This window comes from Brachionichthys hirsutus, unplaced genomic scaffold (assembly GCF_040956055.1).
Source record: "Brachionichthys hirsutus isolate HB-005 unplaced genomic scaffold, CSIRO-AGI_Bhir_v1 contig_886, whole genome shotgun sequence".
NCBI lineage: Eukaryota > Metazoa > Chordata > Actinopteri > Lophiiformes > Brachionichthyidae > Brachionichthys > Brachionichthys hirsutus.
Genome location: NW_027180363.1, coordinates 190,532 through 213,710, shown reverse-complemented (window position 1 = coordinate 213,710; position 23,179 = coordinate 190,532). Strand labels below are relative to the sequence as shown.

General features: G+C 43.6%; 4 protein-coding genes across 4 annotated transcripts; 3 read left to right on the top strand and 1 right to left on the bottom strand.

Annotated features, from left to right (window-relative positions):
* The first annotated feature begins 1,711 nt into the window (after positions 1-1,711).
* Positions 1,712-8,533, top strand: LOC137914090 (cystine/glutamate transporter-like). The gene is given in 13 exon segments (XM_068757709.1): positions 1,712-1,937; positions 4,294-4,420; positions 4,492-4,607; positions 5,342-5,467; positions 5,546-5,645; positions 5,722-5,766; positions 5,853-5,976; positions 6,450-6,484; positions 6,486-6,551; positions 6,632-6,728; positions 6,899-7,048; positions 7,155-7,332; positions 8,448-8,533. Coding segments are annotated over 13 exon segments (1,455 nt in total). The 3' UTR covers positions 8,513-8,533.
* A 4,135-nt stretch (positions 8,534-12,668) lies between these two features.
* LOC137914089 (cystine/glutamate transporter-like) lies at positions 12,669-16,043 on the top strand. The gene is made up of 12 exons (XM_068757708.1): positions 12,669-12,894; positions 13,338-13,464; positions 13,536-13,651; positions 13,776-13,901; positions 13,980-14,079; positions 14,156-14,200; positions 14,296-14,419; positions 14,674-14,777; positions 14,855-14,951; positions 15,058-15,207; positions 15,314-15,491; positions 15,772-16,043. The coding sequence occupies exons 1-12, from the start codon at positions 12,669-12,671 to the stop codon at positions 15,834-15,836; spliced, it is 1,458 nt and encodes a 485-aa protein (XP_068613809.1). The 3' UTR covers positions 15,837-16,043.
* An 838-nt stretch (positions 16,044-16,881) lies between these two features.
* On the bottom strand, positions 16,882-20,874 carry LOC137914093 (forkhead box protein M1-like). Its single transcript, XM_068757713.1, has 8 exons — positions 20,436-20,874; positions 20,153-20,301; positions 19,520-19,720; positions 19,297-19,425; positions 18,897-18,950; positions 18,523-18,571; positions 17,836-18,008; positions 16,882-17,706 (listed from the first exon to the last, which is right to left on the bottom strand). The coding sequence occupies exons 1-8, from the start codon at positions 20,872-20,874 to the stop codon at positions 16,882-16,884; spliced, it is 2,019 nt and encodes a 672-aa protein (XP_068613814.1).
* Positions 20,875-22,031: 1,157 nt separating this feature from the next.
* On the top strand, positions 22,032-23,094 carry LOC137914098 (RAD9, HUS1, RAD1-interacting nuclear orphan protein 1-like). The gene is made up of 2 exons (XM_068757718.1): positions 22,032-22,193; positions 22,408-23,094. The coding sequence occupies exons 1-2, from the start codon at positions 22,032-22,034 to the stop codon at positions 23,092-23,094; spliced, it is 849 nt and encodes a 282-aa protein (XP_068613819.1).
* Positions 23,095-23,179: the final 85 nt, after the last annotated feature.

Sequence of the window (23,179 nt, the reverse complement as noted above, 5' to 3'; positions counted from 1 at the left end):
AATGTCTTATTTTCTTATCTTATCAAGCTTTGCATGAATCAATAAATTCATTGAGTCGAAATGATTGAATAATATATATATACAATTGTGTGTGTAATTAATTACAAAATCACAAAATCTGTTCTGGTTTTCAGTCTTGATGTTAACATGCCTTGGATTTCACAGTGTGACAGTCAAGATGTCTGAGGACCTGATGATGACCAGAATGCATAGGATGGACGATTGTGAGATTAGGTCGCCATCTTCTGGAAATAAAACAAAGTGCCTCAATCTTTAACGAAATATATTCATCACTGAAACAAAAGATTTAACTCCCTCTGTTGGTCAAACAGAAAAATATTAGAGATGGATCATGTACATTGTAATGAAGACGATGAATCCATGTATGTCCATGTGTCTTCTCCTGGGTCGACCTCTAGCCCTGTTCACTGGCAGTTTCATCCTCAGCATCCTTCTACCGATATAGTCCCTGTCTCTCCTCTGGACATGTCCAAACCATCAATGTCTGGTCTCTCTGACCTTGTCTCCAACATCTAACCTACACTGTCCCTCTTATTGTCTCATTTCTAATCCTATCCAACCTGGTCACTCCCAAGGAGAACCTCAGCATCTTCATCTCCGCCACTTCTCGGCCCGCCTCCTGTCTTTTCCTCAGAGCCACTGTCTCTAAGCTGTCCATCATGGCTGGCCTCACCACTGTAGACCTTTCCCTTCATCTTCGCTGACACTCTCCAATCACATAGCACACCTGATACTTTCCTCCACGCGTTCCAGCCCACCTGTACATGATATACGATTCTCTTGAATACCTTTGTGTTTAGAGTTTATCAGCCTGTGCTGTAATTTGGTTTTAATTCATTCGTTCTATATTCTATTTTCAACGTTTGGTCTATAGTTCCAATAACAGAACTGCAACAGAGAAAAACTGCAATTTTGAAGCATTATTATCAATGAACAAATTTCTTTATGAAAGATGCAGTTTGATTTGATCAATAAATCTAAATAAGTCTTAAGTTAATATGTAAACTGTTTCCAAAAATATAAACTAAAACACTAAACTAGAAATAAGGCAGGAGATTCCAAAAGGACATCAAAGTAACGAATCCCAAAAACAGAAACCAAGAACTGTATCTAGAATAAGCACAAATGCAAACTACTGACGGTAGGCGTGGATGACTAGGAAATAAGACTGGGAAGCCACCGAGGGGACTGTTGATAGCTGTTTGGGGAGCCGTGTGGAGGATTCTGTTGCTACTTTGTGATTGACCAGCTATCAAAAGGAGAAAAAATAGGTAATATTATTGCTGTCATCTGTTCCTATAGCTAGAAGTCTCAGCCTCACAGAGTAGAATGATGTAGGTTTCTCTTCAGACATCGTCAGGTTTTCAGAGTCATTGCTGAACCTCAAAATTTTCTCTGCATTCAATCATTCACATTTATTTGCTTAGAATCATGAATCACAACGTGACTCCATAGTTAGTTCAACGAAAGCAATGAGGGGAAATTCAAACAGATTGAGTCACGATAAATGTGAAGTGAGCTAAAAAGCAAATAGAGTCACAGGTTAAGTATCCTGTTCGTATAATCAATGTCTGGAGGGGAATAACGAGTTTGTCAGACTAAATTATGACATTTATGTAAAGTTAAATAAACAACAGAACAAAATGTTGTCAGTTTCAGGTGAAGAACTGGAACCTACAGTCACTGAGAAATGGACCGGACACAAAGAGAGAAAGGTGGAGAAAAGAAGAAGACGGATGCTGATGAGGTGGTGCATCTCCGGAGAGAGATCAACCTGCTGTCTGCGATTACGTTTATCTTTGGCACAGTGGTGGGCAGCGGGATCTTCATCGCACCTAAAGGAGTCCTAATGAACAGTGGCAGCGTGGGGCTCTCTCTGTTGGTGTGGGCACTGAGTGGGATCCTCTCCATGTTCGGTAAGACGCCTGATGGCATGATTGATCTCTTTAACTGAATTCTACGTCAGCTTATTTTTGGTTATTGTGTATATCAAGCAAATTGTTGCATGTAGTGGTAAATGTATTTGTCGAATTAATTGTTGGATCAAGTTCATATTTGAGCCCGCAAATAAAATACAGAAGATACATATTAAATGTATTATGGAAGCTTGCTGGTTGATGGAGATGCGAAAACCTCTGAATCTGTAAGTGGGAAAATAAAGGGATTGGTGTAGTCTCGAACCCATGACCATTGTTTAACAAATTATCCACAGGCTCTTTGCTGAACCTCACAATTTGGGCCAAGCTGGTCAGAGTTCAGGGCCGTTTTTTTGTCCCAGTCCGCCCCTAGCGACTGGAGCAGGTAGATGTAGCTCTGTAAATATGGATTCTCCCAGAAATCAGCAAACTGCTGTTCTTGCTTCTGTAATTAATTGTTACTCATCAAATGGACGAGTGGCTCATCCTCAAAATGAACTTTCAGCTGCGCTGCCTTTGCCAGATTAATGTTTCACCACACTTTGATAAAACACCACAAAATATTTTGTCTGTTTAACTGTGCTGTTATAAAATGTGGAAATATAAAACTCTACCTTTGATCACAAAATAAATAAAATTGTGAGGGTCATGTGGCTGCACTGGCTGATTGGCCTACGACTCACACCTGTTTGCTGCCTCTCGTCCCAGACACACCTGAGGCTGATTACGACCGGCCTTCATAAGCCCTGCTCCGCCCGCTGTTCCCAGTCGGACTATTTTTCATGGATCGCGTCCCTGCGTACAGAACGTCTTTCTGCCGCTCCTCATCCCTGGGATCTGCCTTTGTCAGAGTTTTGTATTTTGAGCTTGCTTATTTGGTTTGTTCTTTTGGCTGTGTCTTTTTGTTTAACAGGATATTTTCGTTGGGCTCCAGCCACCCCGTAACCCGTGCGCAGCTCCGGGATAGTGACTCGGCTGATGAACATTCCAGTAAAGCTTATAGTCCCGTTTGTACTGTCTCCGTCCTCTGTTTCTTGGGGTCCTCTCGCACCAGTCCTTAACAGTAATAGTCCGACCACAGTAACATGGACCCCGCAGAGACGGAACGGGTACGTCAAGCCCTTTCTAGCCAGGGCCTCCTAGTCGGGCAGCACGATGCCTCCCTCAGGGGTCTCGCTGACGCCCTGGACCAGCTCAGCTCTACCGTAGCGCAAATGGACGGCCGAGTTGAACGCATTGCCGGGGCCACAGCGGGGATCCCTCCACCCACCTTCTCCCGCGAGCCGCATGTCCCCACGCCGGAGAGATACGCCGGGGAACCGGGGAGGTGCGCGCAGTTCCTGCTGCAGTGTTCCTTGATTTTTGATCACCAGCCGGCAACGTACAGCACCCAGAGCGCCAAGATCGCCTTCCTGATAAGTCTCCTCTCTGACCGGGCCGCCGCCTGGGCGCTCGCCGCCCATTCCAGCGGGGCGGCCTTCCTGGACTCGTACCCGCTATTCGTGGCCGAGATGCGGAAGGTATTCGACCACCGCGTCTGCAGCAGGGAAGCCGGCAGCCGCCTCCTTTCCCTTCGACAGGGCTCCGCCACCGTCACCCATTTTTCGGTAGACTTCCGTATCACAGCGGCGGAGAGCGGGTGGGGACAGACTGCACTCCAGTCAGTTTTTTTAAGGTGCCTAAACGACGATGTCAGACGAGTTGGCGGCACGGGACGAGGCCAGGTCACTGGAGGGGTATGGGCCTGAGGAGCGTTCGTGGGTTGCCCCGTCCTTGATTCTTGACCCCGACCTGTTGGTTGACTTTTATCGGGACTTCCCGGACAAGCCTGGTCGGCCGCCGGGTGGCGTCCGTTGAGGGGGGGGTACTGTGAGGGTCATGTGGCTGCACTGGCTGATTGGCCTACGACTCACACCTGTTTGCTGCCTCTCGTCCCAGACACACCTGAGGCTGATTACGACCGGCCTTCATAAGCCCTGCTCCGCCCGCTGTTCCCAGTCGGACTATTTTTCATGGATCGCGTCCCTGCGTACAGAATGTCTTTCTGCCGCTCCTCATCCCTGGGATCTGCCTTTGTTAGAGTTTTGTATTTTGAGCTTGCTTATTTGGTTTGTTCTTTTGGCTGTGTCTTTTTGTTTAACAAGATATTTTCGTTGGGCTCCAGCCACCCCGTAACCCGTGCGCAGCTCCGGGATAGTGACTCGGCTGATGAACATTCCAGTAAAGCTTATAGTCACGTTTGTACTGTCTCCGTCCTCTGTTTCCTGGGGTCCTCTCGCACCAGTCCTTAACAAAAATAAAACAAATTCCCACGTTAGTCAAGTCAAATCACTTTCCATGCCCTTTGTTTCATTAGGGGCCCTGTGCTATGCTGAACTAGGGACCACTTTTACAAAATCAGGGAGCCACTACACTTATACACTGGAGACACTGGGGCCACTGCCTGCCTTCTTACGACTCTGGGCTGAATTCATATTTATCAGGTTGGTTAGTTTCATCTTGTGTATTTGATCTAATCAAAAGTCAAATCCCACCCCAGTTGTTCTGTTTCCAGGCCAGCCGTGGCTTCCTACGTGTCCCTGGCTTTTGGTTGCTACGTGGTGGAGCCGTTCTTTGCACCATGCACCGCTCCCACGGTGCTGGTCAAACTTGTCAGTGTCCTCGCGATGAGTGAGTGGTTTATACTTCCTCCTCCTCTATCCACACAGTGACGTGCAGTTAAGGGAGACAGGCGAAAATGTAAAATACTTACGGTATATCTATCCAGTGATTTGTATTAAAACCTTATTTTCCCTTTAACTTTAACAGTTTTTGATTATTTTGTAATTTAAAATAGCAGAATTTTTATATGTTTCATTCAAATCCTGAGGAGAGCTGTGTGGTGAGGCAGCAGCCTGCTGAGCCTCACCATGGATGGCACAAACACCTGTCTGACTGTGCTGACCTGCTCTGCAGTGAGACGGTATAAGTGTCTCTCTTTAAGTCACTATTTACTATACTTTCTCTTCATCCCCACTGCATCGGCCTCCCCAACAGCAGCCACTCTCATGTCCTTCCTCACTATCATATCCAAAGGGGCTTCCTGTTTCACCTGCTCATTTATCCAAATAAAAAGGGGCCCAGAACTGATCCCTGGTGCAATTCCACCTCTACACTAGTTTCCCCTGTTACTCCCGCTGCACACCTCATTGCTGTTGTGCAACTGTCATACATGTCCAGAACCTCTCTGACATACTTCTAGGGTTCATAAGATTGTGATGAAGTCAGTGTCTCACCAACCATGAACCTCACCGTACGTCGCTGCATACACAACATTGTTACACCACTGAAACCAGTCTGTGCAGTACAACGTGTACTTCCATTAACCTCAGTTTTACCAGCTGTTTGTTTTTGACTGCTTGCAGCGTTGGTTGTGGCAGTCAACTGCTGGAGTGTAACCATGGCAACACGTACGCAGGTCCTCCTGACCGTCATTAAGATGTTTGCTCTTGTCCTCATCATCATTCCTGGTGTCATTGCACTGGCTAAAGGTGGGATAATGTACATTATTAAGAATTCATTTGTAGATAATGCTCAAATACTTTGAGTATGAATCTTATCTCTTTTAGGAAAAACAGACAATTTCCAGAATGGTTTTGAGCTTGACTTAATAACATGGGATAAGTTGCCACTGGCCTTCTTTAATGGCTTTTACGCTTATAGTGGATGGTAAGCAATCATTTATTTCATTATGAACACTGTCTAGAATTCAAAAAGCATCACTTCCCTTTCCTTTTTCTTGCAGGTATTCACTGAACAGCTTTACAGAAGAAGTTAAAAACCCCAATAGGTATCAAGCATCTGTCTACTCTCCAGATAGTAATCAAATACATACTACATGCAGTAAATTTCCCTATGTGTATCCCATCATGTCAGAACCATCCCACTGGCAATAATCAGCTCCATGGTGGCAGTGACAGTCTGTTATGTGCTTGTTAACATGGCCTATTACACCATGATGACGCCGGCTGAGCTGCTGCAGTCTGAAGCGGTGGCTGTGGTATTGTATTTCTCTTTATATAGTAATACTTCGACATACGAGCCAGCCTGCTAGCAATATTTTGCTTTGAGACAAGAGCAGAAATTTCAGATACGAGCACATTTCCAGACGCTTGATGCTGTGAGCGCGCTTCACTCGCTCAGTGATTTTTGTGAATATTCTTTGTAAGTGATGGGACCAAATGAGAGAAGAAAAAAACGCGCAGTTGAAAAGTGGCGGAAATGCTTCTGTGCATGTGTTGATGACCACAATGCAAGTGTAGATTAGATAACTTTCCCTTTCGCTGCTTAGTTTATCATTTCCCCCCCCCCGGTATTTTCAGAATCCCCGCTTTATTTTTAATTTCCAGAATACACCGTACTGCTCAAAAATACGGGGAAACTGTATTTGTTGACAGGTATGCATACTTTAAAAGGATGACTGAAGAATACACACTAATTGCATTACAATTTGATTACATGCTATGTCTGCAGACATTTGCAAACCGCGCCCTTCATGGTATGGCGTCTGATTCCCTTTCTTGTGGCCTTGTCCTGCCTTGGAACACTTAACGGTGGAATTTTTGGGGGCGCCAGGTAATGTGGGAACAGGAATGTTATAATGTTCATTCTAATGCCTGAAAATAAAGATGTGGGTCTTGCTGGTTGCGTTACAGGATCATGTTTGTAGGAGCAAGAGACGGCCACTTCCCTTCAATCTTTTCTATGATTCACATCCGCAGAAGAACGCCTTTACCTGCTGTGCTGCTAATGGTAATTAGCCCGCACCCTACAATCTATGTGCAATCAGTCAAATTTTAAAGCAATGTCAAAGAACAGACAAAAGACAAGACAAAGCAGATATGTGTTTATTGTGTTCATACAATATTAAATGTTCTTAATGTCAAATATGAATTTCTCATTTCGCTGTTTTCTGTTTCCAGTACCCCTTGACATTGTTGTTCTTAACCATTGGAGACATTTACCAGCTCATCAATTTTGTGGCCTTTTCTCGCTGGCTGTTCATTGCCTTGACAACCACAGGGATGCTCATCCATCGATATCGCTTCCCTCTCCACCCAAGACCTTTCAAGGTTTGTTTTTTTGGTTTCCTCGTTAATCTGCATAGCATTCATCAATAGAAGTGAACCCTAAACTGACTGAGAACTCTTTGATTTGCTCTTCTTTGATGATCTTTAGGCACCCGTGGTCATTGCAGTCACATTCACGTTGGTTTGCTTCTTCATCGTGGGGCTGTCTTTGTATTCAGACCCCTGGAACACAGGGTGGAGCTGTGCTCTCTCACTGACCGGGGTCCCGTTCTACTATTTGACCGTTAAACGCTTTTGTTTACCGGCTAGATGGAGACGTGCCTTCAGTAAGTCCAAACCAAACCAAAGTCTTTAAACCAAATGTCTTGTCAGGGACAAAGGTGTCCTTTTATGTTTATTTATTGATAATGTGGGTGTCTTCGTGCTTTTTGGCCAAGGTGTGTATTTAACAAATTTTGACAGGTCAGGCATAAATGCAATATTACGCTATTTCATGACTGTAAATGATGCATGGTGATGTAAAATGAAATGGATGGCTCAGTGGGTTGGGCCGTGGGTTGGGCCGTGGGTTGGGCCTTGGGACGGGAAGCAGAGAAGTCCACTGCTCAGGCGAAATGTGGGGTGCGGACTGGTGCCTGGAGAGAGGGGCCAGTCTACCTCCAGAGCACTGTCGAGGTGCCCTTGAGCAAGACACCGTCCCCGCCAACTGCTCCAGGTGCGCCGATCATGGCGGCACCTTCACCCTATGCCCTCTCCGCATGCTGTAGGGCCCCTATGTTGTTTCAAGGGGCCCATTGCACTAGGGTGTAAATGCGATTTCATTGTGTGCTTACAGTGTAAAATGGACTGCACTTATATAGCGCCTTTCCACCGCTTCGCGGCGCTCAAGGCGCTTTACATGAGGCCTCACATTCACCCAGTCACACACACATTCATACTCCAGTGGGCGACTGCTGCCATGCAAGGTGCGGCCAGACCCACTGGGAGCAATTTGGGGTTCAGTGCCTTGCCCAAGGACACTTCGACACGCAGACAGTCAGAGCTGGGATTCGAACCACCGACCTCCTGATCACTGGACGACCCACTCTACCAACTGAGCCACAGCCGCCCCCACAACACTGTAACAGTTGTTGACCCGGAACTTTCGAGGTCCGGATCACCTTGGTTGTTTTGATCGCACCAATTAGGTCAGGTTTCAAAATCTCCATTTATTGAGATCGTGCAGACTGCAGACAAATACACAGAGCTCTGGGGACCGGTTGGAACTTCGTCTTCAAGCGATGCCTCCGCAAAACGAGTCCGAACGATTCAAAATATACACGACTGATTGGCCAGAATATTGCAATCGGTGTATCCCCACTTACCACTAATGTTATGCAAATTAGATGAAAATGAAAAGCCTTCTCAGTTTCTGCTCATTCTAATTCTTTGGTTTTATCAGATTCCTGCAGCAAGAAGCTGCAAATCCTTCTGGAGGTGGTCCAGCAGGAAATCAAGACGTACTGACGCCCTCAAAGAGAGACCAGACTCTGGATACCACCCTAAGAAGACCTATTTAATCACTATTACAGATGAAAGCTTTGTTTTGGGATCATTTTCTAATGAATTTTACTATACAAAAAAATTTGGATTTCAAAGGTTGAACAGGTTAAAGCAGGAATGGTATCCGGATTAGAACTTCGCCAAAACTGAACATGCAGGTTGATTTGCTGTGGCGACCCCTCATGGGACGAGGTTGGGTAGCCAGCCAGTCAGTTAACTTACTTATGAGCGTTTCTACTGCACCAGTGTCAACTTGAGTCAAAGCAACATTTTTCTATCGTTTCATTTTTTCATGATCTCAAGTTCTGTTGAACATCTTCATGTTTTCTTCTGAAAGTCTTATTTTCACCAAGCTTTGCATGAATCAATAAATTGATTGAGACTAAATGATTCTGTTCTTTGCAAACCCAAGCAGTACACTGCAATCTTAAATTACCGATATTCAAAAGAAACACTGCAATCTTTTACTCTTTAAAAAGGAAACACTGTTAAAAGAAAGATCCCAAATAATATATCCCCCTAACCCAACTGAGCAGTATTTAGGGGAGTGACCGACACAAAAAAAACATACAAATCTTAAATTAGTTAATCCTTTACAGGTGTATGACGCCACTACCAAGACGGCGTAACACAAATAAGCAAAACACAAAACCACAACGACAGCAAGCGGCCACTGCAAGAACCAGTCAAATACAAAATTACAAAAATATTCCAAACTCATTTAAAAACCATTTTAAGACAATAATAAACCTCTGAAACATCTAAAAAAAAATACCTGTTTGTCATGAACGCCTCCTACACAGGTTTGCTCAAGCAACTACCACACCAGGATTCGACTGCAAGCGTCCACCACTCAAGCCTACCATTAAAATACATAATTAAACTGAGCATTTGCATATAATTAAAACATAGCAACTCACAAAACACTTACCGGTTACCACCAAACACAGCGTAGGCCCAGCCAACGCCCTGACATCCCATGAAAAATAGCACACTACCTGCGGGCACACCTGTTTCTATTTAACCATCTGTGGCTCATGGCCTGCAGCGACACCCCGAGATACAACCCATTACACATATATGATTGCTTAAATGTGTATTTTCAGTTAGAGAAACCAAACTTTTGTTGGTTTTATGTATGTTCATTTGGTGCACCTCTGAGGTTTCACCGCAAGGGGGAGTGTTTCGCAAGGCTTCACAATGAGTGCAGAGGCGCAAGGCAAAGGATGACCCGGGAGCGCAGTTCTCAAGCTGGCTCATTGATGCCCATCAGCTGATTCAACGCAGCTGCGGGAGGACCAGCTGTCTGTCAGGAGGCGGGGTCTGTCACCTGGCCAGAGATGCTGCTGAAGACAGAGTGATCACTCTCACTAAAAAAAAAAAAAAAAAGCACAGTTATTCCCCCCTGAAACGGGTGCCATTTTCTCTTTGCAATTTGTAAATTTTTCATGTAGAGCAAAATCCACAACATGAAAGACATTTTAATCCTCCAAGAAAACATGTTTTCCCACCTCAGGCATGAAATCATTATTTTTAATATCCTTTTTTTCCTTTTTTTAGACCATGTAGTCATTTTTGTCACAGACATTAAAGATCACATATCACACTCTTTTTTCCACAAGTTATCAAGTTCCCAGACACTTTAAAGGTTTTTGTCAAAATAGGAAACACTTCACTTCTGTCTCAAACAGCTCTGTCAGAAAAGCATCTGAACACTGAAACGAAAAAGAAGTACTTTCGAATAGTTTAAAAATGTCTCACAAAGTGGGATTTTCAGGATAGGAGTACAGTCGAGACTGGAGAGGTCTAGTGAGAAGCTGACATTTTCCAGATGTTAGTTGAACTCAATGAAAGGTTAATCCCCCGGGGGCTGCTGAAAAATGTGCCTGTATGATATCATTCAGAGCTCGTCTCATATTTCTAACTTCTACATGGCAAAAATGAGGAGAAGCTTTTGTGATTCTGATTGAATGAGCTGATATGATATTGTAGGATATCTTATATATATATACTATATATATATATATATATGACACTGAATTTTTGATCATTGTGCTGTACACGCCATACTATAGGCTCCAGGGTGACTGTTCTGTTATCGATTATATGTATATATAGATAATTAGTTCATAATAATAAAAGACGATATCAATTTAAATTGACTGACAAATAATTGGCAATTATTTGTCAGTCAATCTACCTATCAGGTAATCAACTTAAGTTGCACAAAATCAGCAACACAAAGTCAAACCCAAAGATGAAATAGCAATGGAATGTATAGAATTGTATTTAATTGTACATCTGCATCGAACCTGCAGGGCAACAGTCACTGAACTAAAACAAAGTGAAACACTTTGGAGGGGACATGCATGCACCCCTTGGAGTCTTTCCAGCTGCCACTACAGTGAACCGTTGCCCCAGTATCCAAAGGGCCTCTCTCAAGCTGGACTCACACGGAAGACTGCATGCACACAATACAATGCAAGAAAAAAAGGAGCCTTTAACCTGCATTAATTAGTGACTGAAGCTTGAGATTACAGGCGTTACGCTCAGCTCAGGCTGAAACAATGACTGAATTGCAGCCCTTGGCACAAATCACAGAGTCGGATGGAATACGATGACAAATACACACAAAAACATATTATCTCATCCAACATTTAACTTGACAACTTAAAGATGTTCTAACAACTGACTTGTATAAACGTTTATAATGCTTTTGTTAACCTTAAGGGGTATCAAACTGAAAAATACTTTTTTTTTTTTTTTTTATGTATTTCAAGCAAACTTGCATCTCATTGGAGGCTGTGTATCATGAGATCATTGATTAAAATGATCAGTATCCAGTTGTGTGCAAACGTTCTTTTGCAGCGTGGGAGGAAAACTTGCAGGACTAGTTAGGGGGGAGTATGTTGCCACGGTTTGTCCAGTGTTCTCTCACAGCACCACACTCCACTTTTGCAAATGAGTGTCCAGGAAGGGGGCTGCTGATAGATCTTTGGGGGGGAAGCTTCAGTTGCTGCTTCGGGATTGACCATCTTCAACAGGAGACAAAAGAGGTAATCTTATAATCTGTTCCTATATCTCGAAGTCTCAGCTTCACTGTGTAGAATGATGCACGTTTCGCTGCAGACGTCCGCAGGTTTTCTCTGTCTTTGCTGAAAGTACATTCCTAAGCGCTAATTAAAACGCATTAAGACGTACATTACAAAGCCGACTCACGACATATCGCTGAATAGGTTTGACAAAAAACTTTAGCAGTCTGGATGACGTTTTTTCCAACTTCACCTGCTTAATAAAGCCAAGTCAATTCGCAGGGACAAAACTCATCATCTAAACCCAGAATACAAGCTGCTTCCATCTGGTGTTCGACTGGCAACCCCCCAGTTACTAAAAACAGATACAAGTTCTCCTTTGTCCCGCTCTCCATCAGGGCCTTGAATGTCACAGAGAGGAGGCGACTGTGCACATTGTTCACTTTCTCTGCTGCTCACATCACATGTATATATATATGTATGTAAACATGTATATATTTTGTGACATAATTATATGTGTCTGCATATATACATGTGTGTATATAGATATACACATTTGTACATTATTATTTATAATATAGAACCTGTTTGCACTGCTTTTATATCCTGTGTGATGATGCTGCTCAACTCGTATGTCTTATGTGTCCCTTGAATGTGTCCAATGAATGTATGTATGACTGCTGCAAATGAAATTGCCCTCCGAGGGACAAGTCAAGTGCAATGAAGTGAAGTGAAGTCAAGTGAAATGTGACGTAGAGATTCCAAAACACGCCTTTTTTGTTTTGTCAGAGTAAAATGTGAGATGTGTGTAAACATTAAATGAGCAAAGAGAGAAAGAAGATGGATTTAAATCGTTAGTTCAACAAAAGCAATGAGGGGCAAATTCAAACAGATTGAGTCACAATAAATGTGAAGTGAACTAAAAAGCAAATAGTCACAGGTTAAGAAGCGTGTTTATATAATCGATGTCTGGAGGGGAATAGTGAGTTTGTCAGACTACATTATGACGTGTTTGTAAAGTTAAATAAACAACAGAACAAAATGTTGTCAGTTTCAGGTGAAGAACTGGAACCTACAGTCACTGAGAAATGGACCGGACACAAAGAGAGAAAGATGGAGAAAGGAAGCAGACGGATGCTGATGAGGTGGTGCATCTCCGGAGAGAGATCAACCTGCTGTCTGCGATCGCATTCATCTTTGGCGCAGTGGTGGGCAGCGGGATCTTCATCGCACCTAAAGGAGTCCTAATGAACAGTGGCAGCGTGGGGCTCTCTCTGTTGGTGTGGGCACTGAGTGGGATCCTCTCCATGTTCGGTAAGACGCCTGATTGATGTCTCAGCTCTTCGTTACCTTCTTGCCTTCTTCTGTTTTACATCTTCTGGGTTTTTTTTTATACAGTACGCAAAAAAAAGTCTCCTTGAGCTCCATGATTTTGTCCACACGGCATTTGGACATAGTAAATAAATTTTTCATTTATATGGGATTGACTTTTAGGTACTTTCTTGAACTTATAAAAACAACTATTCTAGAATATAAAAATATAATAATGACAATAATTTTGTCTGCATGAAAAATAGAATTAGAAAATACCTTAAACAATTGTCTTAGTGAAACATTTTAAGTAAGTAAGTGCCGGCCGTAATATTCATTTGCAATGTAAAACAATGTGGAAACATAAACATTTCCTTTTTGCACACAGTAATGAAGTAAGAAATGAAAAAGCATTTTCCCAGCCTGCATGCCCTTTGTTTCATTAGGGGCCCTGTGCTATGCTGAACTCGGGACCACTTTTACAAAATCAGGGAGCCACTACACTTATGCACTGGAGACACTGGGGCCACTGCCTGCCTTCTTACGACTCTGGGCTGAATTCATATTTATCAGGTTGGTTAGTTTCATCTTTTGTATTTGATCTAACCAAAAGTCAAATCCCACCCCAGTTGTTCTGTTTCCAGGCCAGCCGTGACTTCCTACTTGTCTCTGGCTTTTGGTTGCTACGTGGTGGAGCCGTTCTTTGCACCATGCACCGCTCCCACGGTGCTGGTCAAACTTGTCAGTGTCCTCGCAGTGAGCAAGTGGTTTTATACATCCTCCTTCCATCCACAACATTTTTGCACTCAAACCAGTCTGTGCAGTACAAATTGTACTTCCATGAACCTCAGTTTTACCGGCTGTGTGTTTCTGACTGCTTGCAGCATTGGTTGTGGCAGTCAACTGCTGGAGTGTGACCATGGCAACACGTACACAGGTCCTCCTCGCTTTCATTAAGATGTTTGCTCTTGTCCTCATCATCATTCCTGGTGTCATTGCACTGGCTAAAGGTGGGAGAATGTAAATTATTAAGAATTCATTTGTAGATAATGCTCAAATACTCTGAGTATGAATCTTCTCTCTTTTAGGAAAAACAGACAATTTCCAGAATGGTTTTGAGCTTGACTTAATAACATGGGATAAGTTGCCACTGGCCTTCTTTAATGGCCTTTATGCTTATAGTGGATGGTAAGCAATCATTTATTTCATTATGAACACTGTCTAGAATTCAAAAAGCATCACTTTCCTTTCCTTTTTCTTGCAGGTTTTACCTGAACAGCATTACAGAAGAGGTTAAAAACCCCAATAGGTATCAAGCATCTGTTTCCTGTCCTTTCTGTTTTTTTTAAATAGGCAACATGATGCATGCTGGTAAACTTCCCTATGTGTATTCCATCATGTCAGAACCTTCCCACTGGCAATAATCAGCTCCATGGTGGCAGTGACAGTCTGTTATGTGCTTGTTAACATGGCCTATGACACCATGATGACACCCGCTGAGCTGCTGCAGTCTGAAACTGTGGCTCTGGTGAGTGCTGCAGTCTATTAGCCACAGAAGGCTGCATCTGGTTTTATCAGAGGTGCCGTAAAAATTTTTTTATTAACAGCAAAATGCAATTCTGATGACAACTCCTACATCATTGAACTATTTTATTCATGCACTGTGCATGAAAAGGGTGTTGCACAAGACGGGTGGAGTGACAGAAGAAATGTTGTGAAACACTGTTGAAAATTCCAAAGACATGACTTGTATTACAATTTGATTTCATGCTGTGTCTGCAGACATTTGCAAACCGTGCCTTTCATGGTATGGCGTCTGTGATTCCCTTTCTTGTGGCCTTGTCCTGCCTTGGAGCACTTAACGGTGCCATTTTTGGGGGACCCAGGTAATATGGGGAAAAGGGAATGTTATAATATTCACGCCTGAAAATAAGGATGTGGGTCTTACTGTTTGCATTTACAGGATCATGTTTGTAGGAGCCAGAGAGGGCCACTTCCCCCCAATCTTTTCTATGATTCACATCCGCAGAAAAACACCTTTACCTGCTGTGCTGCTAACGGTAATGTAGCCTGCACCCTACACCCTACACGGCAATCAACTGGTAGACCTACTGATAAAGAAAATATTGAGTGTGAACTTGTCATTTCGCTGTTTTCTGTTTCCAGTACCCCTTGACATTGTTGTTCCTAACTATTGGAGACATTTACCAGCTCATCAATCTCGTCTCCTTTACTCGCTGGTTGTTCATTGCCTTGGCAACCACAGGGATGCTCATCCATCGATATCGCTTCCCTCTCCACCCAAGACCTTTCAAGGTTTGTTTTTTTGGTTTCCTCGTTAATCTGCATAGCATTCATCATTAGAAGTGAACCCTAAACTGACTGAGAACTCTTTAATTTGCTCTTCTTTGATGACTTTTAGGCACCCGTGGTCATTGCAGTCACATTCACGTTGGTTTGCTTCTTCATCGTGGGGCTGTCTTTGTATTCAGACCCCTGGAACACAGGGTGGAGCTGTGCTCTCACACTGACCGGGGTCCCGTTGTACTACTTGACCGTTAAACGCTTTTGTTTACCGGCTAGATGGAGACGTGCCTTCAGTAAGTCCTACCAGTCTGATTGATACATGAATATATACGGTATGTCTTTTAAAAATGTTAAGTTAGGCAAGAAATGTAACAGTTAAGAGGTTTGTACAGGAGACATTTGTGACAAAAAAAATATTATCTTCGATCCAAAACAAAGGGCAGATTGCTCCCCAAGTTACAATTGTATTCCACTTCAAACTGACCCAGTAGGCCGATCACTGATTTCATCCCAGCTCGAATGAATGAAAAGCCTTCTCAGCGTCTCCTGATTCTGACTCTTCCACATTCCTAGACTCCTGCAGCAAGAAGCTACAAATCCTTCTGGAGGTGGTCCAGCAGGAAATAAAGACGTACTGATGCCTTCAAAGACCGACCAGACTCTATGGGCACCACCTGAAGTCCATTCAGATATCAGGATTATGTTCCCACAAACACACAAAAACAAATCACATCACATTTCATGGAGTAGAGCCTGAATTGATCTAAGTAGGATTTAAAACTGATTATCTGGTTTAGTTCCCTACATTGAGCAGGTTTCTTGTACCAATATTGCATCACAACTTGAATAAGAGCATCAAGTTCTTCTCAAACTCTTATTTTTACCATTTTTTAAGAGTCAATAAATAAACTGAATCTCAATGGTTTCACATTTTCTTAAATTAAAGCAATAGTGCTATTCAATTTTTTAGGTACAATACACCATGTCTGTGTTGGTCATTGATAACATACGTAACTCTTTCTCCCCATTTTATTTACATAAAAACCCACAAATACCGGTATAAGCAATTTTTTATTGAAAATAATTTGTGAAAGACACCTGTTCCAGAATGCGTTGACACAAGTCACTGGAAGCAAAAAAAAAAAAGTCCTTGTCTGTTGGTGCAGACGGACAGATCAACAAATAATGTCAAGAAACAACATTGTCCTGTTAGTGCTACTTTTTATTTTTTTTACTTTACCGCCATTTATTGCTAACAATCCTGAATTACATTCTAAATGTCTAACAGTCCACTCCAGGAAGCGTCTGAACCAAGCAGCACAGAGGCAGCTCACCGGTTAACAACAATAAAAAAGGCAGTATATTGTCTTTCCATTTACAAATGTAAAAACTAATATATATTAAAATGTGCAAATCGACATATATATGTACAATAAATCAATTAAGGAGTGAGCTGCAGGTGGAAACTGTGTAAATGGGGCTGAGCAGCTGACTAATTCGACCTGGTCCCCCATCAATATAAAGCCTCTATTAAACTACTAGCATCATTTTCTATCTAAAAGTTTCGGTCAACTTTTCCTACATTTTGCCCCCCCCCCCTCCCACTCCCACCTACAGTGTAATGAAAAAAAGATTGCATGCAAATATAACGGTGTGGCGTTCAGAACCTCGGATCGAATCTGGCTACTTAAACTGAGGGATGAACTCAGACCAGCTGAGCTGTGCTATGCCCAAGTCCTCTTCATCCAGAGCCGAGAAGCTAATGTCCACCAGTATCTTGCTCAGGCTGTCGTTCATCGTGTCCAGCACGAGGCCCTCTGTGATCGAGTGGCTTGGGGTGCTCGCTCCTCCTGTGTGAAGGTCTCTGGAGCCGCCATCTTGTTGGAGCCATTGCACGGGAGAGTCTGCTGGGCCGGTCGTCCTGGAGGGGCCAGATGTGAGCTGCTCCCTCGGCGAGCCGAACAGATTCCATTCTTTAAAGGGAGTCATGTTGAAGCTGAAGGTGGTGTAATCGTGCCGCGGCGTGACTGCGGGGCCGCCTGGCGTGCGGATGGGGCTGAAGTCCAGGATGTCTTGGCCCCCTTTGCCGACGGGGGTCACTTTCCAGGTGTCGGGAAACACGTCAGAGGGGGCCTTGCTGGGTGTGGATGAGGTCAGGTGGCTGCTGCTTTTTATGGGCGTCTTAAAGGACAGATCCTGATCGGAGCCTTGCTGCTTGCTCTGATGCTCATCCAGCTCCATGTCGTGCACATCCTGGAAGGCCGAAGCGTCGGATGCCACGCCAGAGTCGAGGAAAGTATTATCGGGGTAAAGCAGGACGGGCTCCTCTTGCGGAGCGTGAACCAGGCACTGTTTACGGCGAGAACCGCTGGCTTGTGGCTTCGGAACAGCTTCGGGGTTCTCGCACTTGATCGGAACACAGACTGGCTCTTCGCTCACCTCCACCTTTATTAAGTCTTTGCCAATTTCCGGACACATGACTGGGGCAGGGACATCGCTCTGTGTCACCTGTCAAGACACAACACCGTGCATTTTAAAATTCTACCAGCAAATAGCTTCCATCATACCCGCATCCTGAAACATGATTTTGTCGTGGCAAAATGCAGCCAGAATACCGTAACGGAGCGTCAGTGTTACCTTCGGAGCGATCCGCACTCTCTTGGCTTCCCTTGAAGTGTTGCGTTTCTGCTGCGAGCGGGCGCAGGGAACCGGGCGTGCCGACGATGGCAGGTAGAGGGAGGAGGTGAGCGGAAGCTGGATAGGAACCAAGTAGGAATCGGTTCGCGGGAGGAGCGGTTTCATCTTTCTCTCTGCATGTTGGAAGAACCCAGATGGGAGGAAGATGGGGGAACAAAAAAGCAGCTACTGACAGTTCTGTGCAAAAGATCTGTCTTCCCCAACATCAATTTGTACACCACCAAAGTCAGGTCTGTTTTTAAAGGCCTTCGACGGAGCCTTCCTGACTGCAGTGTGTAGCAGGTAAATGTGTGTTGCTATTTTTATCTTAAATAAACTCATGGCGTACTTCTTAAGACTTGGTTTAAACAGATTTCTTTTCATTTTACCGTTTTAATAGAGCGTTTTTTATTTGTACCGGTATCTGCTGAATTATTTAAGGTTAATTTTTTTCAGTGTACTCTTTAATTTTGGTTTTATCCATTTATCTAACTATTTATTTGTTGGTCTATTTATATCATACAATATGTGTTGCTGCCTCTGGTGTTTCCTCACACAACGAGGAGAGGGGGGGGGGGGGGGTCCTTTTTTATTGTGTTGAGTGAAAAATGCTATAACAAATAAAGTTTAATTGATCTTTGAACTTACCAGAGGAAACTGGTGTCTTCCCCGGGTCAGGATACAGTCGCTTTAGTTGCTGTAAAAGAACAAAACAACACAACAATGCTTTATAAACCGCCTTAGTTACTTTTCTGTTGACTTTGCTGCCAACCTGTTTTCTCCCCTTTGTTTTAAGGGATTGGAAAACTAGGACAGACCTTTTCAAACTATGAACACATTTTTTTTTGTCTCATCATAGCAGACAACCCTGTTAGCGTGACTTCAGTCTCCCTGCTGCTCCTCCTGCAACCAAAAAACCTGTTTCCCCTACATTTTATACCTTCAGCTGTAGCTTTACTCTTTGGTTCAAAGGGTCTGGTGATTTCACAGAGAGGGGGAAAAAAAAGGTAAATGCATCTTACTTGTTGAGGATGTAACGGCACTGGTGAAGAAGCAGTCGCTGGGTGAAAACCAGGCTGTAGAGAAAGATGTGGAATGAGAGGGAAGACACACACACAACCCCCCCCCCCCCACTACATGACATTAAATTTACAAAACATGAGCGGCAAGATTGAAATTATACAACAGAAAGATCGGAAAAGCTTTAGCATGTATCTGCATTTGGGATTATTCCTATTGCATCTTAATGAAAAAGTCCATTAGAGATACAATTCCTGTTTTGAGACACAACACTGTGTAATATTAAATATACAAGATAATAATCAGAAATACTGGAAGCGTCATGGGTCCATCACTAGTTAAAAAAAAAAAGGTGGAAGGGGTGTGACAAAATGTTGAAAAGCGAGTCGTGCTCAGTCTCACCTTGTACACCTGCTCAAGAGTGAGGCACCGATTGGCCTCGGGTTGGATGGTCCAGTACGATACTTTAGCATCCAGCGAAGTCCCACGGATGAACATGTCATGCAGAGAAAGGTTGTGTCGGATAGAGTTCTGCAATAACAAAAGAGTGAGGGTACACAAAACTTAATTTGAGGCACGTTATAATGAGCGTAGACCATTTGGGCATGGTTCAGTTCTGAAGTACCTTCCATCCTGGTTTGGCCACCTTTCTGAAGTAAGGGAAGTTGTCCTCGATCCATGTGTAAATCTCTTTCAGCGTCATCCTCCTGTCCTTCTGGCTGTTGATGGCAAACTGAATCATGGCCATGTAGGAGTAGGGCGGTCTCTCTGAAATGGGCCGTACAGCAGCAGCAGCAGCGTCTGCGTCACTCGGTGCGGTTTGTGTCTGCGAAATTAAAAAAGAAACGGTGGCCATGGAATAATGTGTTAAACATCAAATAAACATCTTACATTGGCCATTTTTAAACTGTGAAAATACTGCATCAAAGTCATTATTTATAGTAACCAAATTAATATACCGGTAATCAAAGAAAAAAAAAAGAGCATTTTATTTGCCTAATTTACAACCGTGCTTTTAAAATGAAATCATTTCTTTAACCACGACTACGACATTCAATCGTGTTTTAAATCGTGCATCAACGTTTTCTGTTCAGTGGAGATTCATTGCAAATCTCACTGCCGTGACGTTTTACAAGCGAGACGAGCCAATCAGTGGCCGTTGTGTCAGTGTTCAGTGTTGACTCCTCACATACGTGTGCTTTGACACCGAACAAGCAACAATCAAGCAAAAACGAAGTGACAAGAGGCACCAGCTGACCTGAGAAGTCTGGGACGTTGAGGTTAAGTTTTCTTTGTTGTCCATCTGCGCTGAAAAATCTGGCTCCAAAGTCTTTGTGCTCGTTTTATGCTGCCACTCCGCCTTGTTGAGGCTGTCATCTAAAGGACCGCAATCTAGATCCCTGATCACTAAGGAAGGGAAAAAACACACACAGAATTTTGAAGTGGGATTAAAGATACATTTACAATATATACAGTATATCATTAGAACTCCACGATTTTTCTTTAAATGTCAACTTCGAAAGAAAACCTCATTTCCGTACATTTCTTGATTCCGGTGTGAGCTTTCACTTCGGGAGGGGGCATATCTTCCTTTTTCACTTGTCCACCGAATTCACTTCTCGTAGAGGCGCCGTCTCCTTCCGATTGAGAATGCGATCCATCGTCAGGACGGCCATTCGCACCAAGAAGGATGAACTTGTTTGGTCCACGGACACCCGACTCTTTTCCTTTGGCAGTAAGAGCCCCGATGATAGTATGAAGGTCTGCTGTTTTGGGGATGACAACCACCTGTGTGTCAGACAAGGAGGGGTGATCCAGAATGTGGACGCCATCGGGGAAGCACTGATTGGCTGCTGATCTTGAAGGTTGTTTGGTATCTGATAAACTTTGCGATTCGACTGCTGGTTCCGCCGAATCATTCAGCTGGAAAGGCAATTTTCTTTTTCCGAGGATCAGGGGTCGCCTTGGGCTCCGTCTCATGGTCAGATCACTGGAAATGGTCGTTGGTGTTCACGGATATTCTGTGAACAGAAACACACGGACATTCATGACTACTACCCAAATATTTCTGATGGTTTGTAAAAGTTTGGAACGTTTTTATCCACACAGCAACACACCGAGACAAACCGACCATACTAACGGTTTACCTGCCAAGTCGATGACAAACTACTTGTTAGTGACATTTAGGCTAAATAGCACCAAACGCTTAGACCCATAGACCTTATACAGTATTCACAAATCACTGGCGATTTGCGAATATAAGGTTTTCTGTAGTTGGGAGCAGTTTAGTAACGTTTATCACCAATACCAAGGTAAACAACCCATGTTTGCATACAGATCCGAATTATAGTCTCAATTAAATGATAATAATAACATATAATATAATTACGCAGCCTTCCACGCCAAAAACAACCCAAATAGATTCACTGTTGTCTTAATGTCCGCATTAGCTAACGTTAAACGTGACAAGGAATGGTTGGTTTTTTAGTACGCTAGGCGGCTGATCGTTACATGCTAGCTAGCTAGCTAGCTAGCCATTGTATTGTAGTGAGCAACAAAACTTTCCAGAGACAGACCTTCATATTACTGTCGCGTTTCTGGCAGCTTCACTTGTCTGGATTCCAAAATAGCAGTTTAAAGACTCCGATCATATTATATTAGATGAACGGATACGCGATATCAAAGATTTTCGCCGATTTTTCTGATAATCACAGCGCAGCTCCGGGCGACTCGGTCGATTTTTTGAATTTTTGGCGCTGTGGGTGCCGTTTCCGGCATTTTTTGCCACGTGATATCGAAGCGCACCAATAGCAGCTTGACGTAAGCTCCCCAGTGGGCGGTACTCGACGACGCTGGTACTAGTACTGAGAAGTTAAACGTAATAAAAAGCACATGGAACGCAAAATAAGTTTATACTAGACTGTACCTGTAATCGACTTATTTTACGAGGCATTATTATGCATCGCTTGTAGTGGTTTTCTTTTGTCCTCCGTAAGTGCAGCTTGAAGGTATGTATGATCCGCTCCGACATTGAACCGGAAACGAACTGGGCATTGGGAGCAGTTTATAAATGTTGATTTAGACATTTATAACGACTGAGTGTTACCTGTTTTCTAATTCAGGAATGACTTCTATTAATGCCCCGCAAAGCGACAAAGACAGCGAAGCCTCCATTGCTGTTTCTGGAGCCGCCATTGAGGGGCGCTAGATTCCAAGATGTTTCTGAGGTCAGAGCAGCGTTCAACCCCAAAGAATACGTGACAGAGAAAAGGGAGCACAATTCGGCTCATAATTCCTGGGTAAGATGTGAATCGATTTTTTATATGGTTGTAAAGCATGCGATTCAAATAGTAAGCAACTACGAATGCCTACCTGAGTGTATGAATATGTTGCAGCTAAGTCAGGTGAAACTTACTCTTTTTTTTGTTCACTTATTTCCCCAAAACTCTTCTTGTTATATGGGATGCAGGTTTTATCCAGCTGTGCGATGACTGTCTCTTTTTCGTCTTTTAGGTAAGCCCACAGTTTAACTGCTCGGTGGCTGCACCTCCAGAGAGACGAGGAAGGAAAAAGTGTCATTCTTCCACAAGCGCCTCTCAGAGCGACCTTCAGCCGCCAAAGAAAAACAGTGTGTGCAAATTTCCCTCCTTAACGTTTCAGGCAAGGGCAAGAGATGAGCCTTGTCGACAAAAGAGCACAAATGCACAGACGGTTACAGAGTGCACTGCTGCTGTGTCTGATGCAGGAAATCAACCAAAGGGACCACGGCAAATTGAAAGGGCAGGTTCTAGCACACGGCACAGAGACGCACCAGAGAGACAGACAACCTCGATCAGAAAAAGGAACACCAAGAGATGTCCTGCGAGTGCCGCGTGTTCCAGCAGTCATTTGGGCCGACAGGAAACTCAATCAGTCCCAACTGATGGTACCCCGATACGCGTCTCCAGTGCCGTCAGCTGTGTTGCTCCGCCACCTGATGTTCACACTCCAAAAGTATCGCAAGAAGGGAGCTGTTATCCCTCGTTCACTTCTCAACATGTGCTCCTTCCACAGTCAAGTACACCACCCGACATTTTGGTGACTGACACGCCGGAGAGGGATTATGGGGTGAAAGTGACATGGAGGAGAAGGAGGGAATTGATGCTGTTGCTAAAAGAGAGAGACCTCCTCTCTGATTCTGAAATATTAGTCCACACCTAATTTTAAAAGACTTTATTATCAAACAATGATATTAAGAGAGAAGAGATTTTTTATTTTTCCAGTAGGCCGTGTCTCTGACCAGAAT